This window comes from Dipodomys merriami, unplaced genomic scaffold (assembly GCF_024711535.1).
Source record: "Dipodomys merriami isolate MVZ:Mamm:240054 unplaced genomic scaffold, mDipMer1.0.p SCAF_9, whole genome shotgun sequence".
NCBI classification, from domain to species: domain Eukaryota; kingdom Metazoa; phylum Chordata; class Mammalia; order Rodentia; family Heteromyidae; genus Dipodomys; species Dipodomys merriami.
In genome coordinates, this window is record NW_027206512.1 from 11,357,571 (window position 1) to 11,374,617 (window position 17,047).

Here is a 17,047-nt window from a genome sequence, read left to right on the forward strand (position 1 = left end):
AAGGGCTGGGAATATGGCTTAGTGGTAGAGTGCTTGCCTAGCATGCATGAAGCCCAGGGTTCAACCACATACACAGAAAAAGACAGAAGTGGTGCTGTGGCTCAAGTGGTATGGAGCTAGCTTTGAGCAAAAAAAAGAAGCTCAGGGACAATGCCCAGTTCCTGAGTTCGAGCCCCAGGACTGGCAAAAAAAAAAAAAAAAAAAGGTGGGGGTGCGTGGGTGGAGAGAAGACCAGGAAGTCAGTCACCTGCTTTTATCTAGAAATACACTGATAGAATCATGAAGATGGCCAGGCCTGGTTTTCAGTGTTATGTGAAGATGCAATTCACTTACCTGAATATCTTCTACAGTCATTGCCCTCACTACAAAGCCCTTCAGCTGCTGTATTTTCACAAGAGCCAGGCGCAGCCTGTCATTGGCCATTGTTGTTTTGCCTAAGATGTTTGGCCAGTAGCGCTGGCATTTGACTTTTTCTCCTTCTACTTCTTGGGTCATCATGGCAATCACTGTTGATTTTTGCTCCCAAATCATCTGCCAGAAATCTCCCACAGTTGTAGGAAGAGGCCCCTGGCAGGCAATGTAAACAAACTCTTCTTTCCCCACAGGAATCTTGATGAAGCTGGCGTTGATATACCCGCCTTCATCTCCAAGAGGTACTCTAGTAGCATCGTCTGGAATTTCCACCACAAAACCACAGATATGAATTGTTAGATAAGTTTCATCAGTAACGTGAGTCAAAGAGCATAACGAATTCCTGTAACTGTATATGAAACCTTCAGTACACATTTTAATAGAAGTATATTTTCAAATAATAGCACTGCCACATTAATTTATATTTACTCCTTTTGCTCATGCTACTAAGTTAAGATGCTGTTTAATTAATTTTTGGTGTATAAAATTTGTTATTATTTATATAGAATTGGTTGAGAAAATTAAAAATAAATGCATTTAGAATGTTAGTAATTGCAGAAAAACAACTTTTGACTTCATCACTCTTACAATGCTGCTGACAATAGCAATATTGAATGACAGTGCTACTTCCTTATAAACAAAAAATTAGCATCCCAATGACACCATTAAGGTGTTAACTGCAAGTATTATCAACATAATGAATTATGACTCAGTTAAATTACTTCCTTTTTACTAGGCAGCCAAACAGTAGTCAACCTACTAAGTAGAAGGTAGCTTGTTTGCATGTAGATTTCACCTTTGTCTAATTATAAGGTTTTTAGAGGTACTAAGGCTTGAATTCAGGGCCTCACACTTGTGAGGGAGGGGCTCCATCACTTAAGCCATACCTTCAGCTCTTACTCTTTGCTTTATTTTTCAGATATGATTTTATGTTTTTGCTTGGGGCTGGCCTCAGACCCTAATCCTCCTACCTATCCCTTCTATGTACATTGGATCACAACCACATGCCCAGTTTTGTTGAGCTGAGGTCTCTATACATTTTGCAGACTGGCCTTGAACAATAACTTATAAATAACTTGCATTACAGTCTAGGCCACCATACCTAGTCTAACTGTAATCTTATATAGTCAAAACAAAACAAAACCAAAAACCCCTTAAGACTAGGCTACCTCAATGAAACATGCACTAAGGTCTCTTTTACTTAGGTTATATAGTGAATGGTTTATTCAAAGGAATTAACTTATATGCATATATGTTAGAAATCTTTTTTTTTTTAAACCTCAGTAAACTAGTAATTTTAGCAGTTAACAGTCTAAAACCTTGTAATAGTATGTTTCAAAATCATCTATCATGAGGCATGGTGGCTAATGCCTGTGATCCTGGCTATGCAGGATAAGGAGATAAGGAGAATTGAGTTCTGTGGTCAGCATTGTGCAAATATTTGATTCCTTATCCAAAAAAATAACTGAAGAGGAAAAGGGCCACAGGGATATAGCTCAAGTGGTGCAAAGGCCTGAGTTCAAACCCCATTATTGCAAAGAAAAGAATCATTTGCCTTTCATTACTTGACTGCTATTAAGTGACAGTTTTATGAAAATTCATCTACTTATTCATTTTGTATTTATGGCTTGTCCTATTCTTACTTTGAAACATGAATCTGGTATTTTTCAGCCTTACATTAATTCTTATCTACTTTATGCCGAGTCATATTCTATTCCATTTTAAGGATACTTTCTAAGATTAACCTTTTTTTTGTTTGGTCGATCATGGGCTTGGGATGCTGGGCCTGCATGCTGTCCCTCAGCTCTTCAGCTCAAGGTGAGTGCTCTACCACTTGAGACACAGCACCACTTCCAGTTTTCTGGTAGTTAATTAGAGAAGAGTCTCATAAATTTTCCTGCCTGGGCTAGTGAACCCCGATCCTCAGATCTCAGCTTCCTGAGTAGCTAGGATTACAGGTGGCTGGCCTAAGATTAATGTTTTTTTTGGGTCCGGTCGGTCGTGGGGCCTGAACTCTGGGCCTGGGCGCTGTCCCTGAGATCTTCAGCTCAAGGCTAGCGCTCTGAGCCAGCCACCTGCCCAGCTCAAGATTAATGTTTGTTTTTTTTTTTTTTTTTTGCAATAAGCAAGAGGAGTTTATTTGACATTTGCGCAAACGGACTCTCTGTCCCGAGCAAACAGGGAGCCCCGAGCAGCGGTTACAAGCCCTTTTTAAAGGTAAAACCCACAAGATTAACGCATAACACAAAGCATCCCATGATTGGTCCATTTAAAGGTCACCATATACACCAACAATCACTTTGCCACGCGGGAAATTTTGTAACACTCTTTGTAAAATGACTGGCCCATGGTTGGTTTAAGGGGGGGTTTACATGGTTACAGGCCTATGATTGGTTGACATTTGGCTTAGCTTGTGGTCTTGCCAGGTGGTCGTTAAGATTAATGTTTTATAAGAGGTATTCCAGGCTGGGAAGGTGGCTCAGTGGTAGAGTGCTTGCCTTTGCAAGCATGAGGCCCTGGGTTCTATTACTTAGCACCACATAAGCAGGAAAAGCCAGAAGTTGTGCTGTGGCTCAAGTGGCAGAGCCCTCGCCTTGAGCTGAAGAGCTGAGGGACAGCACCCAGGCCCAGAGTTCAGGCCCCATGACCAACAACAACAAAAATATTCCAAATGAATCTTATATCCCTCTTCTTGATAGGAAAAAGCCAGTAATCTGTGTTAATAATACAACTGATTACTGCAAATCGAACAACAGTTCATTGTTTTGTAAAAATGTCAGTTGCTAAATTTTGGTATTTCCATTAAAACCTGAATTGTAGTTAGAGCTTGATGCAAATTCAACAGTTGTATTTATAGTTAGATTATTTTAACAAACAAGTTTATTTAATGAAGAAAAAATAATATCCATTGTATGATGTCACTGTTAGGTTTTGGTTATTGACAGGGTCTGAAGTGCTCATATATAAGTACAGCTAATGATAACAATAAAGATTTGTTAGCAGTTGGTATTTGAACTACATACACACACACACACACACACACACACACACACACACACACACACACACACACACACACACACACACACACACACACACACACACACACACACACTTAGAATTTTAAAAAAAACCACACTAGTGATTGGTAAAATGGGTAAAACTGGGTTAAAATAACTTTATTTCCTTTTGGAATCTAAATGATTAAATCAGAGGTAGCCTGGTAGTATTATTAATCTTTTTATCTTATCTATTATTTTGCTGGTACTAGGGTTGGGACTTAGGGCCTTGCACTTGTTTGGCTGATACTCTACTTCTTGATTCAGGCTTCCAGCCTTGATTCTTTTTTGGCCATTCCTGGGGCTTGAACTCAGGGCCTGGGGACTGTTCCTGAGCTTTTTTTGCTCAAGGCCAGCACTCTACCACTTGAATCACAGTGATACTTCAGGCTTTTTCTGTGTATGTGGTACTGAGGAATCGAACCCAGGGCTTCATGCATACTAATCAAGCATTCTACCACTAAGCCACATTCCTACCTGCCAGTCCTGATTTTTGTTGGTATTTTGGAAATGGAGTCTCACAGAGTTTTTTTCTATCTAGGCTGCTTTTAAACTACATCAGCATCCCGAGTAGCTAGGATGACAGGTATGAGCCAAAAGTGCTCCGCTTCTTACAGTCTTATGAATGTACACAGCCACTACGTACTATATGCATTTCTGTAAACTTCATATAAGTAGAATAAATTAATGGTGGTGTGACATAAATCCAAGAAAATGAAAAAGTCATCACTGACTTCTCTTCCTTCTTTTCTACCCTTCCCTCTCTTTTCTGTGCTGGTACTAGGGCTTAAACTTAGGGCCTGAGTATGCTCTCTTAGGTTTTTGCTCAAGGCTGGTGTTCTACTACTTGAGTCACACCTCTACTTCTGGCTTTTTGGTGGTTAGAGATAAGAATCTCATAGAGGGCTGGGAATGTGACTTAGTGGTAGAGTGCTTGCCTAGTATGCATGAAGCCCTGGGTTCGATTTCTCAGTACCTCATAAACAGAAAAAAGTTGGAAGTGCTGTGGCTCAAGTGGCAGAGTGTTAACCTTGAGCAAGAGAAGCTCATGGACAGTGCCCAGGCGCTGAGTTCAAGCCCCAAGACTAGAAAAAAAAAAATATGTATATCTCATAGATTTTCTTTGAGCTGACTTTGAACTGTGATCCTTAAACTTCAGCTTTGGAGTAGCTAGGATTACAGGCATGAACCACCAGTGGGAGGTCCACTAGTTGGTCGCTTGATCTCTTGTTTTTTAATTTTTTTTTTTGTCAGTCGTGGGGCTTGAACTCTGGGCCTGGGTGCTGAACCTCAGCTCTTCAGCCACTTGAGAGCCACAGCACCACTTCCATTTTCTGGTGGTTTATTGGAGATAAGAGTCTCACAGACTTTCCTGCCTTGGCTGGCTTTGAATTGCGATCCTCACATCTCAGCCTCCTGATTAGCTAGGATTACAGGTGTGAGCCATTGGCGCCCGGCTTCTCTCTCGGTTTTAAACTTAGGTTTTAAACTCATGGTGTGCACTTGCTAGGCAGGTATTCTACCACCTATGTCATGTCTAAATCATGTTTTTACTTTAGTTATATTCTTTTGAGTACAGTATCCATTTCTGCTTAGGGTTGAAGCTTTGGATAATAATCCTCCTGCCTATACTTTCTATGTATACACTATATGTATACACTGTACTGCCAAGCTTATTGATTAAGATGGAGTCTTACTATTTTTGCCTGTGCTAGTTTTTTTTGTTGTTGTTGGTCATGGGGCTTGAACTCTGGGCCTAGGCACTGTCCCTCAGCTCTTCAGCTCAAGGCTAGCACTCTACCACTTGAGCCACAGCGCCACTTCTGGTTTTCTGGTGGTTTCTGGACTTTCCTGCCCAGGCTGACTTTGAACCCCATCCTCAGATCTCAGCCTCGTGAGTAGCTTTGAGCTGCAAATCTCTTGATCTTTACCACCTAACTAGCTTAAGTGAGATTAAAAATATGCACTATAATATCTGGCCTTATTGATTAGTTTCTTATACAGTAATATTAAAAAGTACTTAAAACTTCAATTTCTCTAATTTTCAGCATATATACTTTAAAAAGGAATTTGCATTGCATATCTAAACTTAATTGTTACTAATAAAAATTGTTACATGTATACAGATGTTAATGAGAGGGATGGGTTAAAAATTTTAAATGAATTCAAAACATAGTGAACATACATTCAACTTAGAGCCAAATTAGAACTTACAGGGAAGTATATTTTTATATCTGTTCTTCCTTCTGTTTTCCTTAGTTTGTCCAATTAGACACTGATCTAAAGGTTTTAATTCTTGAAGATTCTGTAAGCAAGGGAAAAAAAAGAAAATGAAGTTTATTTTGTTGTGGGGAACAGTAACTAAGCAAATGAAAATGTTCTTAAAGAGTACACAATTGGGAAAACACGGCGGACTCTGAGTGCTAAGAAATAGAAGCATCTTAAATAAGCCTAAAATCAAAACTAATTTCCTAAATGAGCTGAATCATATGTGACATCTTTAATTGAACCTGTTATAATCAACTAATTTTGTGGGATAATATTTTAGATCCTAAGTTTTCTATTTTAGAAAAAACACCACTTTTGGAAACAAGGTTAATGTGAAGCAATGGTGTAGAGCTGTGCTGTCCACAGCCACAGACATTCCAGGGGGTGCTACATTCAGAACTGACAGGACCAGCCACTTTTCATTTGCCTTGGTGCTTTCACTGAAAACACACCGAGTTTGTAGTACATGCAGAGCGCTGCAATTAAGTGCTGAGAACATGACAGTGAGCAGAAAGATACAGGATAGTTCCATGGGGCTCCCAGGTTATTGGGAGACAGGCAGTAAAGAAGCAAACAAACAATTATGTGACATCTGCCTTGAAGAAATTAGTATGCTGCTGTCATAGCTCAAAGCAAAAACAACTTAATAGGGCTGTGATGGAAGTTCTTTGAGGATGACATCTTAAACTAAGGCCTTCAAAGAGGGTAGCACTTTTACAAAATAGAGATTTAGGAAGAGGTAGGATGTATTTAATTACTGAGGGTCTTCATTTCTAAATCCCAGCAATGAAATAAATATTATGGGGGAATTTATACAAAGCAATAAAATCACTATAACTTTTAAGGAAAAGTGAGATGCTTCTAGTGGCATCGAAACCCAGGAAGTGGACAAATGAGCAAATGGTTTGAGGCAGATGGGCAAGGCTACCCCTAAACCACAGTGTGGCTGTTTTCTCTTGCCCTCAGGTCAATGTGGATGGTGCTACAAGAATGCAGAATGAGAGGCTGGGAAGGTGGTTCAGTGGTAGAGTGCCTGTCTTGCATGCATGAGGCCGGGATTGGATTCCTCAGCACCAGATAAGCAGAAAAAGCCAAGTGGTAGAGTACTAGCCTTGAGCTGAGGAGCTGAGGGACAGCGCCCAGGCCCAGAGTTCAGGCCCCATGACTGACCAAAAAAAAAAAAAAAAAAAAGAATGCAGAAAGAACTCTGACACTGCTTCTTCCAAATGGAAGGATGCTCTAGCCTGGCTGTATTTAATACAAGTGCTGACAAAGAACCACATCACAGGAAGTTTAGTGGACAGTTGGGATTGATCATTTTTCTTCTCCCTTCCTCTTCCCCTCCCTCTCCTCACGTTCTAAGTCTTTAGCCTTACGTATGAGGTAGGGAGCTATATCAAATTTGGGTAATTAATATAATCTTCTCAAGTCAATTCTTTTGAGGACTCAGGTTTGAAAAGTTAATTTACTGCTAGATTTTCAAAAGTTGTCCCTAACCTTGGACTACTAAGAACACACTTTCCTTATGAATTAATGCATTTATTTTTTTTTTCTGGGAAAAGAACATTGACAGATACCACTTACCTCTAGCTCCTTAGAAGGAATGCCTTGGTCGAGTAAACCTCGCAACATTCGGATGATGGATTTTAAGTTGGCACCACTGTACTTGCCCGAGGGAAGAACTCTGACTATGGGGAGGGCAGCAAGCTCCTCGTGCGTCAGAAAGAGATGATCTAGTGCAAAGGAGCAGATGCTGCTTCAAACAATTCCTTAGAACGATTCCAACCAATCAGTGAAATGATTTGACCTATTTCCACTTTATTTTTTATAAGAGGAGACTTTTAAAGAAATCTTTGGCTAGGCGCTGGTGGCTCACACCTGTAATCCTAGCTAATCAGGAGGCTGAGATCTGAGGATCTCAGTTCAAAGCCAGCCCAGGCAGGAAAGACTGTGAGACTCTTATCTCCAATAAACAGCTAGAAAACTGGAAGTGGTCCTGTGGCTCAAGTGGCCAGGCCAAATTCAAGCCCCACAACTGACCAAAAAAAAAAAAAAAAAACATCTTTGGCTGAGCCTGGCTCTTGTAACTAATCAAATTCTCAATATAAATGGCCTTGGCTCTTTAGGAATTTAGTCAAGTATTTTAGAGAAGTCAGTCATTTCAATTTAGTAAATGCGATGGAAATTACTTATAATAGAAGAAATTATACTAAAGCAGGAGGAGAAAAGACTTTTTTATTTTTGGTGGTACTGGAGTTTGAACTAAGGGCTGTGTATTTGCAAGGCGGATATTCTACAACTTGAACCAAAAAATATAAAATAAAACACTGAGCAGAATGTTCTTTTTTCCTCTGGCACAGTTTTTAAAAAGGCAGTAAACCAGTTGACTTGTTCTTTTTTCTTTCTCTCTCTCTCTCTCTTTTTTTTTTGTGCAGCACTGGGGCTTGAGCTCATGGCCTGAGCACTATCCCTCAATATTTTTGCTTAAGGCTAGCACTCCATTACTTAAGGCACAGCTCACAGCTTTGGTAGCTGACCGGAGATTTAATAGTCTCATGGACTTTCCTGCCCAAGCTGGCTTCAAAACATGATCCAAAGATCTCAGCTTCCTAAGTAGCTAGGATTACAGGTCTAAGCCACAAGTGCTTAACTTCTGAATTGTTCTTAAAGGCACTTTATTTCACACATTTTATTACAGATAACATGTGCTTTGACTTCTCATTCACAAGTGGCAAAGGTATAAGTTTTTGTTTTTATTTAAAGCATTTACACATTTAGTTGTGTTCCTTATTCCAAGCTACTGAGAATTTTAGACTACAACTGTGCAAATAATCTGGCTATAAAACTGTGTGTATTATTTAATTTTATTTAATTTGTGTGTATTATTTAAATTTCTATATAAAACCAAAAAGTATACACCGTTTGGTAAAATAATACATTTAAAAATTTATGCCAGGCATTGGTGGCTCATGCCTGAAATCCTAGCTATACAGGAGGCTGAGAGGATCAGGATTCAAAGCCAGTCTGGGCAGAAAAAGTCCCCATGAGACTCTTATCTCCAATTAACCACTCAAAAAACTAACAGTGGTACTGTGGCTCAAAGTGGTAGAGTGCTAGCAATGAGTAAAAGAACTCAGAGACAGAGCCCCTGCCCTAAGTTCAAGCCCTACAACCAATTAAAAAAAAAAAAAAACTTCGGCTGGGAATGTGGTTTAGTGGTACAGTGCTTGCCCAGCATGCATGAAGCCCTGGGTTTGATTTCTCAGTACCACATACATAGAAAAAGCCAGAAGTGGGGCTGGGAAGGTGGCTCAGTGGCAGAGCGCTTGCCTTGTATGCTTGAGGCGCTGGGTTCAATTCCTCAGCACCACATAAAGAAAAAAGCCGGAAGGGCACTGTGGCTCAAGTGGTAGAGCATTAGCCTTGAGCTGAAGAGCTGAGGGACAGCGTCCAGGCCCAGAGTTCAGGCCCCACGACCGGACCCCCCCCACAAAAAAAAAAAAAAAAAAAGAAAAAAAAGAAAAAGCCAGAAGTGGCACCGTGGCTCAAGTGGTAGAGTGCTAGCCTTGAGCAAAACAAGTTCAGGGACAGTGTCCAGGCCTAGGACTAGCAAAAAAAAAAAAAAAAAGTACAAAAAAGGTGATTTTCCAATACTCATATTCCTATTCACTGTCACTAATGGAAAGTCTGGTAATGAAAGTCTTGCCTTTCTCATGATCTCCATGGCTCGCTGTGGGCACTTGTGCGTCACCACTTCCCCATGTCATTTCATCTTCATCCGTCTCTCTTGTTTGTGACTTCTGAGTTAAGCTGTGCCAACAAAACACATTAGCAACATTTATTTTTGTCCTTAAAATGCAATTAAATATTATGCCCCCATCTACTTGCTTTGTAAGAAATTACTAACTATAGTATTTTAAAACAGATTTCCTGACTTAAACAATCAAATCCAAGCCTGGGATAGTGGTGCATGCTGATAGTCCCAGATGCTCAGGAGGCTGAAACAGACAGAAGGATTACTTGAGCCCTTGAGTTAGAAACCAGCCAGGGCAACATAGTGAGATTGTCTCAAACAGACAAATAGCCTCAAATCCTCAGTCCTTCAAATTTATTGCTGTAAGTGAACTGAGGTTACACAAGAGCTTAATAGTTTTAAATTTATTTGAAAACAGATTCTAGGTCTTTGATAGAAAGAACCCTTTGGGGATGGAGAAGGTGACACTTTAATTTTCATCCTTCAGTAGGGCTAAGTGATTTCAGTTCTGACAGCGGTTTCCCTCTACTGAATTATATGGATTTAAGTTACTTAAAGAAGTCCCTATCAATGGACAATCTTTTGCTACAATTAGAGGCAGGACTGTACTGGTTTCACTTAAACTCAGTAAAACTTCTTGTTATTCTAGAGGTGTACCATAAGTGCCACTTGTTTTGGTTTGGATCTTGAGTGTCCCCCAAAAGCCTGTAAGAGGGGTTGGGAAGGCGGCTCAGTGGTAAAGTGCTTGCCTTGCATGCATGAGGCTCTGGGTTCGATTCCTCAGCACCACATAAGCAAAAAAGTAAAAAGCCGGAAATGGCGCTGTGGCTCAAGAGGTAGAGCCTAGCCTTGAGCTGAAGAGCTGAGGGACAGCACCCAGGCCCAGAGTTCAGAACCTACGACCGGACCCCCCCAAAAAGAATGGGTTTTGGAGAATGTTAGATCACTGTGCATGTGTCCTTGAAGGGAACACATTGGGACTTCAGGCTCCTTTACTCTCTTGCTTCCTGGCCACCATGAGGGGAAGAACTTTGCTTTATCATGTTTCACCATAAAATTCTGCCTTGCCATAGCCTCAAAGCAAGGTGGCCAAGAGCCAGGGGCTAACATCTATAAAACTGTGAGCTAAAATAAACCTTCCCCTCTCTGATTTATTTCTGATATTTTGTTATCGTGATGGAAAACTAACACATCGTCTTTGGTAAGATCGATAATTATAAAAGGTAAATTAAGTTGAATAATATTCAGTGCTAACATGAGATAGACAAGCATATAAAATATGAATATAACTTCGGATAATCAGGGGAACAGAGTGAGTACTTGATATTAATGTATACCATACATGGACTTATGCTTCCAAAATGTCAATAACAGATCAGCAGTGTTGTTACTTTTATGGTGCATAGTTTCGTTTGCTCCAACTTACTGGGAATCATAATGAATGCTTCATTTGCAAGTTCTAAATGCACTGGGTTGATAATACACATTTTGTCTCTAAGGACACAGTCTGAAGATCCTTCTATCATGCATTCTTCTATTTCTGAACATTTTTTCAGTATTTCATAATATAAGTACACCTTAATTTACTGTCTCTCTTACGGTGCTTCACTACTATAAACAATGCTGTAATTATTCATGCATATGGTAATGGAAGCAGTGCTTTCACATCGAATTGTTAGGTAAAAGGTAATATACACTACACACATCTTTGATCTACAATGCCCATCTTCTAATATACACTACTGTTTTGTTTACATTAAGAAATAATAATAAATATAACTGTAAGATCCTTCATGATTTGTGTTGTTAAAACAAAAAAATGCACCCAAGAACTGGCAATATGAATAAAAATTTACATTTTAATAGTATTTCCAAGTTGCCTTTTCAAGAGACTATACTTAATTTAACTTTCCTCTTCCTTTCCATACCTTCCTAACAAAGCATCAGGATCCTTCCTTTTTGACTATTAGGTACAAAACTGTATTTGTTACTTTATTAATACTTAGTACCTCCTTGTTTAACCTATTTAGTAAAAAATTAAATATCAATGTTATGGGTAAATAGCCCCTATGATTATTATCTAATGTAAAGCAAAATTTGTGTATTATCATGTAATGTAAGTGACATGTAGTGATTTAAAAAATTAGGCTCTATTTTCAAGGAGAAAACTATTAAGTTTAAACAAGTATTTTACATTTGTATTTTTTTTTAAAGCAGAGTACATTTAGCCACCAAAGGAAAGCAGCAAGACTTGGAAGAAAGAAGCATCAAAGAGACATTGAATGCAATCCTCATAAGGACAATCTTTATACTACAGGGTTCCACCCATAGCTCCTCCCATGGCTTTGTGTTATTTGAGTTTTTGGTTTGGTATCTTTATTAATGCAAATTAAGAAAATTAAAATATAAAAAAATGAACTAGGGCTGGGAAGGTGGCTCAGTGGTAGAGTGCTTGCCTCACATGCATGAGGCCCTGGGTTCGATTCCTCAGCACAACATAAGCAGAAAAAGCTGGAAGTGGCACTGTGGCGCAAGTGGTAGGGCGCTAGCCTTGAGCTGAAGAGCTGAGGGACAGTGCACAGGACGAGTTCAAGCGCCATGACCACCAAAAACAAAAAAAAACAAAAAAAAACCCTAAACTACCTACCTAAAATTATCTGTAACCCTAGCAAATGACATCATTATCACCACAAGCACATCCTCTTTTACACCCACTCTTTCATTCTTTTTTGTTAAATCAAACTTAAAAATATACTGACTTTTTGGGGGGGGAGGTTGGAAGATTGGAGTCTTTATTATACAGTTAGACTGCAGGCAACCCATCGTTACAAAGGCCTGCAGCCCCCATATACACAGAACACAGCTAGGAAACAAAAACAGTACCAACAAACCAATTCAACTCTGATGGAGAACTGAATTGGGACACCAATTGAGACAAGACAGGACACAAGAGATTATCACAGAGATACCACGTGGCATGGTGTAATGGTGTCTGGGCTGATTCGGGCTTAAATAGGATCCACAGGAAATTCCCAGTCCCAGGAACTAACTGGACTGACAGGTTCAGTAACCTATCAGCCAAGTGTCCGCCCTTGCCTCCACGAGCATTTCCTTCTCTCAGCATGAAGACAGGATGCCAGACCCTACCATCCACCATGTGTCCAATATGGCACCGGCCAGACCTGACCTATACTGATTTGTTTGAACAATAGTAAAATAAACACATTTTGCATGTCAGAAGAACCTTATTTATTATGACAAAAACCTGAAAACAATATTCAATCATAGTTCCTAATTTATTCCTTTTTATTTTATTGAAAAACAATAAGAAACATTCAGACTATTTAGTAAGTACTCATACTGACTTGCTGAACTGAAACTCCTTTGTTCAACTATTTAAAATAATAAAAGAAAAAGTTGTAGATTAACAAAAAATTACCCTACCTTTCATTGCTCACTTTTTCTTCATAATATTCTTTACAATTACAACCATTCATTTTAATAGTCTACAATAAAAGAAAAATCAAAATCAAATTATTAAAAATTTGTATCAAAAAACAACTTATGTTTCTTAATGATGAATTATTTCCTATATTTACTGTTATGGTTCTTCCTGTGATTACATATATATATACATATATATATACATATATATTACATACATACACACATACATACTTATATGCCACACATACACACACAATACATTCTCAACAGTGATTGAAGCATCTTTTCATAATTTTTAAAACTGAAAATGTTAATGATACTGCAAGTTGTACAAACGGGTCTCACCACTCTCATACATGAACATTGCACTTTGATTCGATTGGCCCCTCTATTGCTCTCCAACCCATCCCACCCATTTAAACCGTTTTTAGTGTTTTATTATGCCACCTTCCAGCTTGTACTTCCAATCTCACACTTAAATATGCGTTGCACACACACACACACACACAAATATTCAGTCTAGATTCTACATGAGAGACATGTAATATGTCTTTCTAAACTTGGCTTATTTTGCTTAACATGATAATTTCTAGTTCCATCCATTTTCCTGAAAATGACAGAATTTCATTCTTCTTTATGGCTGAATACTTTATTGTATATACATAAAATGTTCTGTATTCATTCACAGCAGTGGAGGGGCATCTAGGCTGATTCCACAGATTGGCAATAAACGTGAATGAACAGTGTTATATTCTAATTTATATTCCTTTGGGTATGTGGCTAAAAGTGGTATTGCTGTGTCACATAAGTAACTCTATTTTTAGTTTCTTGAGGAAAGTACATAATGATTTTCATAGTGGCTACACTAATTTATATTCCCAGTAGTGGTGTATTAAAGGTTCCTTTTCTCTGCAGCCTCACCAGTACTTGGTGTTTTTTGTTTTCTTGATGATGGAAGACAGTGATTGGAATAAGATGAAATAGTAGTGACATTTCCAGCATGGATAAAGAAGTTGCACATTTTTCATGTATTTGCTGGTCATTTTTACTTCTTTTGAGAGCTGTCCAATTAATTTGCCTATGTTTTGAATTATTTCCTACAGTAATTATGTTTTGGCTTTTCATTTCTTGCATAAGGGCAATTGATAGTAATTACTTTCTTGTTTGGCTACCACTAAGTCAATTCTAACTCAGACATCCCATCTACTCAAAAGTGCTAATTTATTATTCCTACTGATGGACTGGTTTGGTTTTTAAGCCTCATGTTTTCAGTGTGCAGACTTGCAGATCTAGCTTTACTTTTGGGAGTGCACAAAGTATGTAATATTTCCTAATAACTGGTAGAAATATTTTCCCTTATGAACTCACAGTTTTACATATTTCCTGGAGTATTTTACATCTTTATTTTTCCATGTAAACTTTAAAATCATCTTACTAGCTGCCTGTCTCTATAAAAAAATTGAAATATTTGATAGCCATGTTTAATTTATGGGTGATTCAAGATATATTTTTCTTTAATACTTCTTTCTTGCTCCTTTTGGAAAGTTTTGGTTTTCAGAACATAAATCTTTTATATTTTGATCGAAATTATGCCTAGAAATTTTATTTGTAACTGTTGTGAACAAAATTTTACTTAATTTATAGCTAGTTAAGCAAATATTATATACTGAAATAGGTGAAAGCTCTTATTCTAATGTGGCTATAGGAAAAGCTTCAAGATGACGATTTATCTGATTGCTAGAGGTTTCCATTTATAATCCTAGCTACTCAGGAAGTACCAGCCCGGGGAGACAAATCCTTGAGACTTTTATCTCCAATTCATCAGCAAAAAGCTGGAAGTGGAGCCCTGGCTCAAGTAGTGGAACACCAGCTGTGAGGAAAAGGGCTGACTGAGAGTGCAATGCCCTAAATTCAAGCCCTAATACTGGTAAGAAAAAAGAAAGATGATTAAGGTTAGATGAGGTCATAGAGAGTAGGTTTTTGCCTGCAATTAAACTGGTGTTTCTAGAAGAGGTACACAGAAGCAAGGTTATGTGAGAACATAGTGAGAAGGTACCATCGGCAAGTCGGTAAGAGGTCTTGACAGAAACCAATTTTGTTGGCACCTCAGTCTTGAGCTTCCATTCTTCAGAACAGTGAGAAAATAAATTTCTGTTGCTTAAGCTACTCAAGGTATGGTATTTTGGTATGGCAACTTGAACAGACTATGGCTATAAACTCAAATGCCTGCAGGCACCAGCCAAGTGATATAAAATTGTTAAGTGCTTGGAGTGGAAGATATGACAAAACAAAAGGTTGGATTTGTGAGTGGTCACAGCTACAAGTCACTTGAATTTTGTAAAATTGTCTGATAAAAGCTAAAAGTTTATAGTCCAAAGATATAGGAGCTTTTACTGCATAATTTACATTGTTTTCTGTTGAAATGGTATCTCCTGAACTTTTTGCTTCGGCTTGTCTTGAACCATGATTCTTCTGATCTCAGCCTCCTCAGGAAGTAGGATCACATGTGTGAGCTACCAGGCCTGGTCACATTTTGTTTTTTAATGCAAATAGTTCTCTTGTTGCTTTAGACAACAATTTAAATAATTCTATGTAACGAATGCCAAGTGAAAAGTCCCCATCTTTCTGGTGACATACAAACCAAGCTGTTATTCTCCTGTTTATCTGTATACTCATTTCAGTTTTTCACTGTTCTTGCAGAAATGTTCCATGGAGTCTCATAAAGTCTTTTCTAGTGGTGTTCCTCCTCCCACTACTCCATGCACCAAGAGTTGTGAACTTGCTGACCCCAAGGCCAAGGCCCCATTCATGATGCTGCTTTGCCTGACCAAATCTGAGAGTGAGTGAGTGGGTCATTGCTTCCTGTGGGAGGGATGTAGCATGTTGGGTATCTGAGATGGTTGGTGGGGGATAGGAAAGTCAGCTGACAATCTGAAGCCAATTGACAGGACACTCACAGGGTAGTGTTCTCTTTGCACAATGTGACTGCTCACGTCTCCATTTCAGCACAAATGAAAAAGGTTCTGGAAGTCCTCTTCAATGCCACTGGCTGGGTCACTGTCTTCTGCTAGGATACTACAGGAATGAAGTGACCAGAGACCAGAGTGCTCCCAAATTGTCCTCTCCATCAATAGGACGTACTTGCAAGTAGTACACCAGGAGCTCCCAGGTAGTTCTACGTGGTGACCTGCAAGTGCCTTGTTGTGAATGCTCACAGCTTGGCTGTCATACAAAACTGGATGCTGGCTTCAGGAAGAACACACCACAGTGCTGGAGTCTCACAATGTTAGACTAGGGCAGCTGGAGGTTGCCTTGATCTCCTCACTTCATTCTGGCCTGTATATGCTGCCATCTTGCAGAATGATGCTGACCAAATGCCTAGGTCACTCCCCACTGCACTGGTCCACTTCTGGTCTTCTCCTCCCTCCACCTTCCTGTCCTTCACTTCTTTCTCCAGGACAGGATGACATTCTCATGTTATGAAAAAAAAAAGTTAACCTCCATTTCCCTCTACATGTAACTTGTCAGTAAAATAAGCAACCAACTTTGGTCATTTCACCTTCTGGATTAAAACACAGTCTAATGAGGGATACACTGTTGTGGTCTGCGGAGGTGTTATCCTCACCTCAGTGATGTCCCCAGGTAGAGGGGGACCATTGCAGTCTGTACCTTCTCTCCCATCTGCTAACTGGCCCTCTGCCACCAGTGTACCTGGGAGAGATATACATAGGCAAAGATGAGCCAATGAAACCATGGTGCAGCAGAAATTTTACATTCACCCACAAAAGCTGGGAAATACTAGGGTTGGGGCTTAGGTGAGACTGCCAAAAACAAAGCAAAAGAAGGCAGTAGCTGTGGTATACATCAGTATAAAATTCCTACTCTGCTTCTAAGGCTGCACTGCTGTAGCAATAGCTTGGTCCCAGTGGGAGGGAAAATGTTGGGACTTTAAGGAATAAAAGCCATGATGTTAAGGATACACTTTAAATCTTACAACTAAGGTAGCTTATCTACAAATATACAAAAGGAAAACTAGACAACAAATCCTATTTTATTTCTGAAATTTACCTAACAATTGAGGATAGGGAAATGCTTATATATTTCATAT

The 17,047-nt window shown here is 39.1% G+C and overlaps 1 protein-coding gene across 7 annotated transcripts in view; it reads right to left on the minus strand.

Moving 5' to 3' along the window:
- Ptpn13 (protein tyrosine phosphatase non-receptor type 13) overlaps nucleotides 1-17,047 on the minus strand; it is a 196,635-nt gene that overhangs the window by 7,897 nt on the left and 171,691 nt on the right. For all 7 annotated transcript variants that reach the window (XM_070012346.1, XM_070012345.1, XM_070012347.1 and 4 more), the window contains 6 exons: nucleotides 16,565-16,650; nucleotides 12,937-12,998; nucleotides 9,445-9,548; nucleotides 7,323-7,471; nucleotides 5,685-5,775; nucleotides 334-671 (listed from right to left, as the gene is read on the minus strand). In XM_070012346.1, the coding sequence (XP_069868447.1) occupies nucleotides 334-671; nucleotides 5,685-5,775; nucleotides 7,323-7,471; nucleotides 9,445-9,548; nucleotides 12,937-12,998; nucleotides 16,565-16,650 (830 nt within the window). The remainder of the gene's footprint in view (nucleotides 1-333; nucleotides 672-5,684; nucleotides 5,776-7,322; nucleotides 7,472-9,444; nucleotides 9,549-12,936; nucleotides 12,999-16,564; nucleotides 16,651-17,047) is intronic.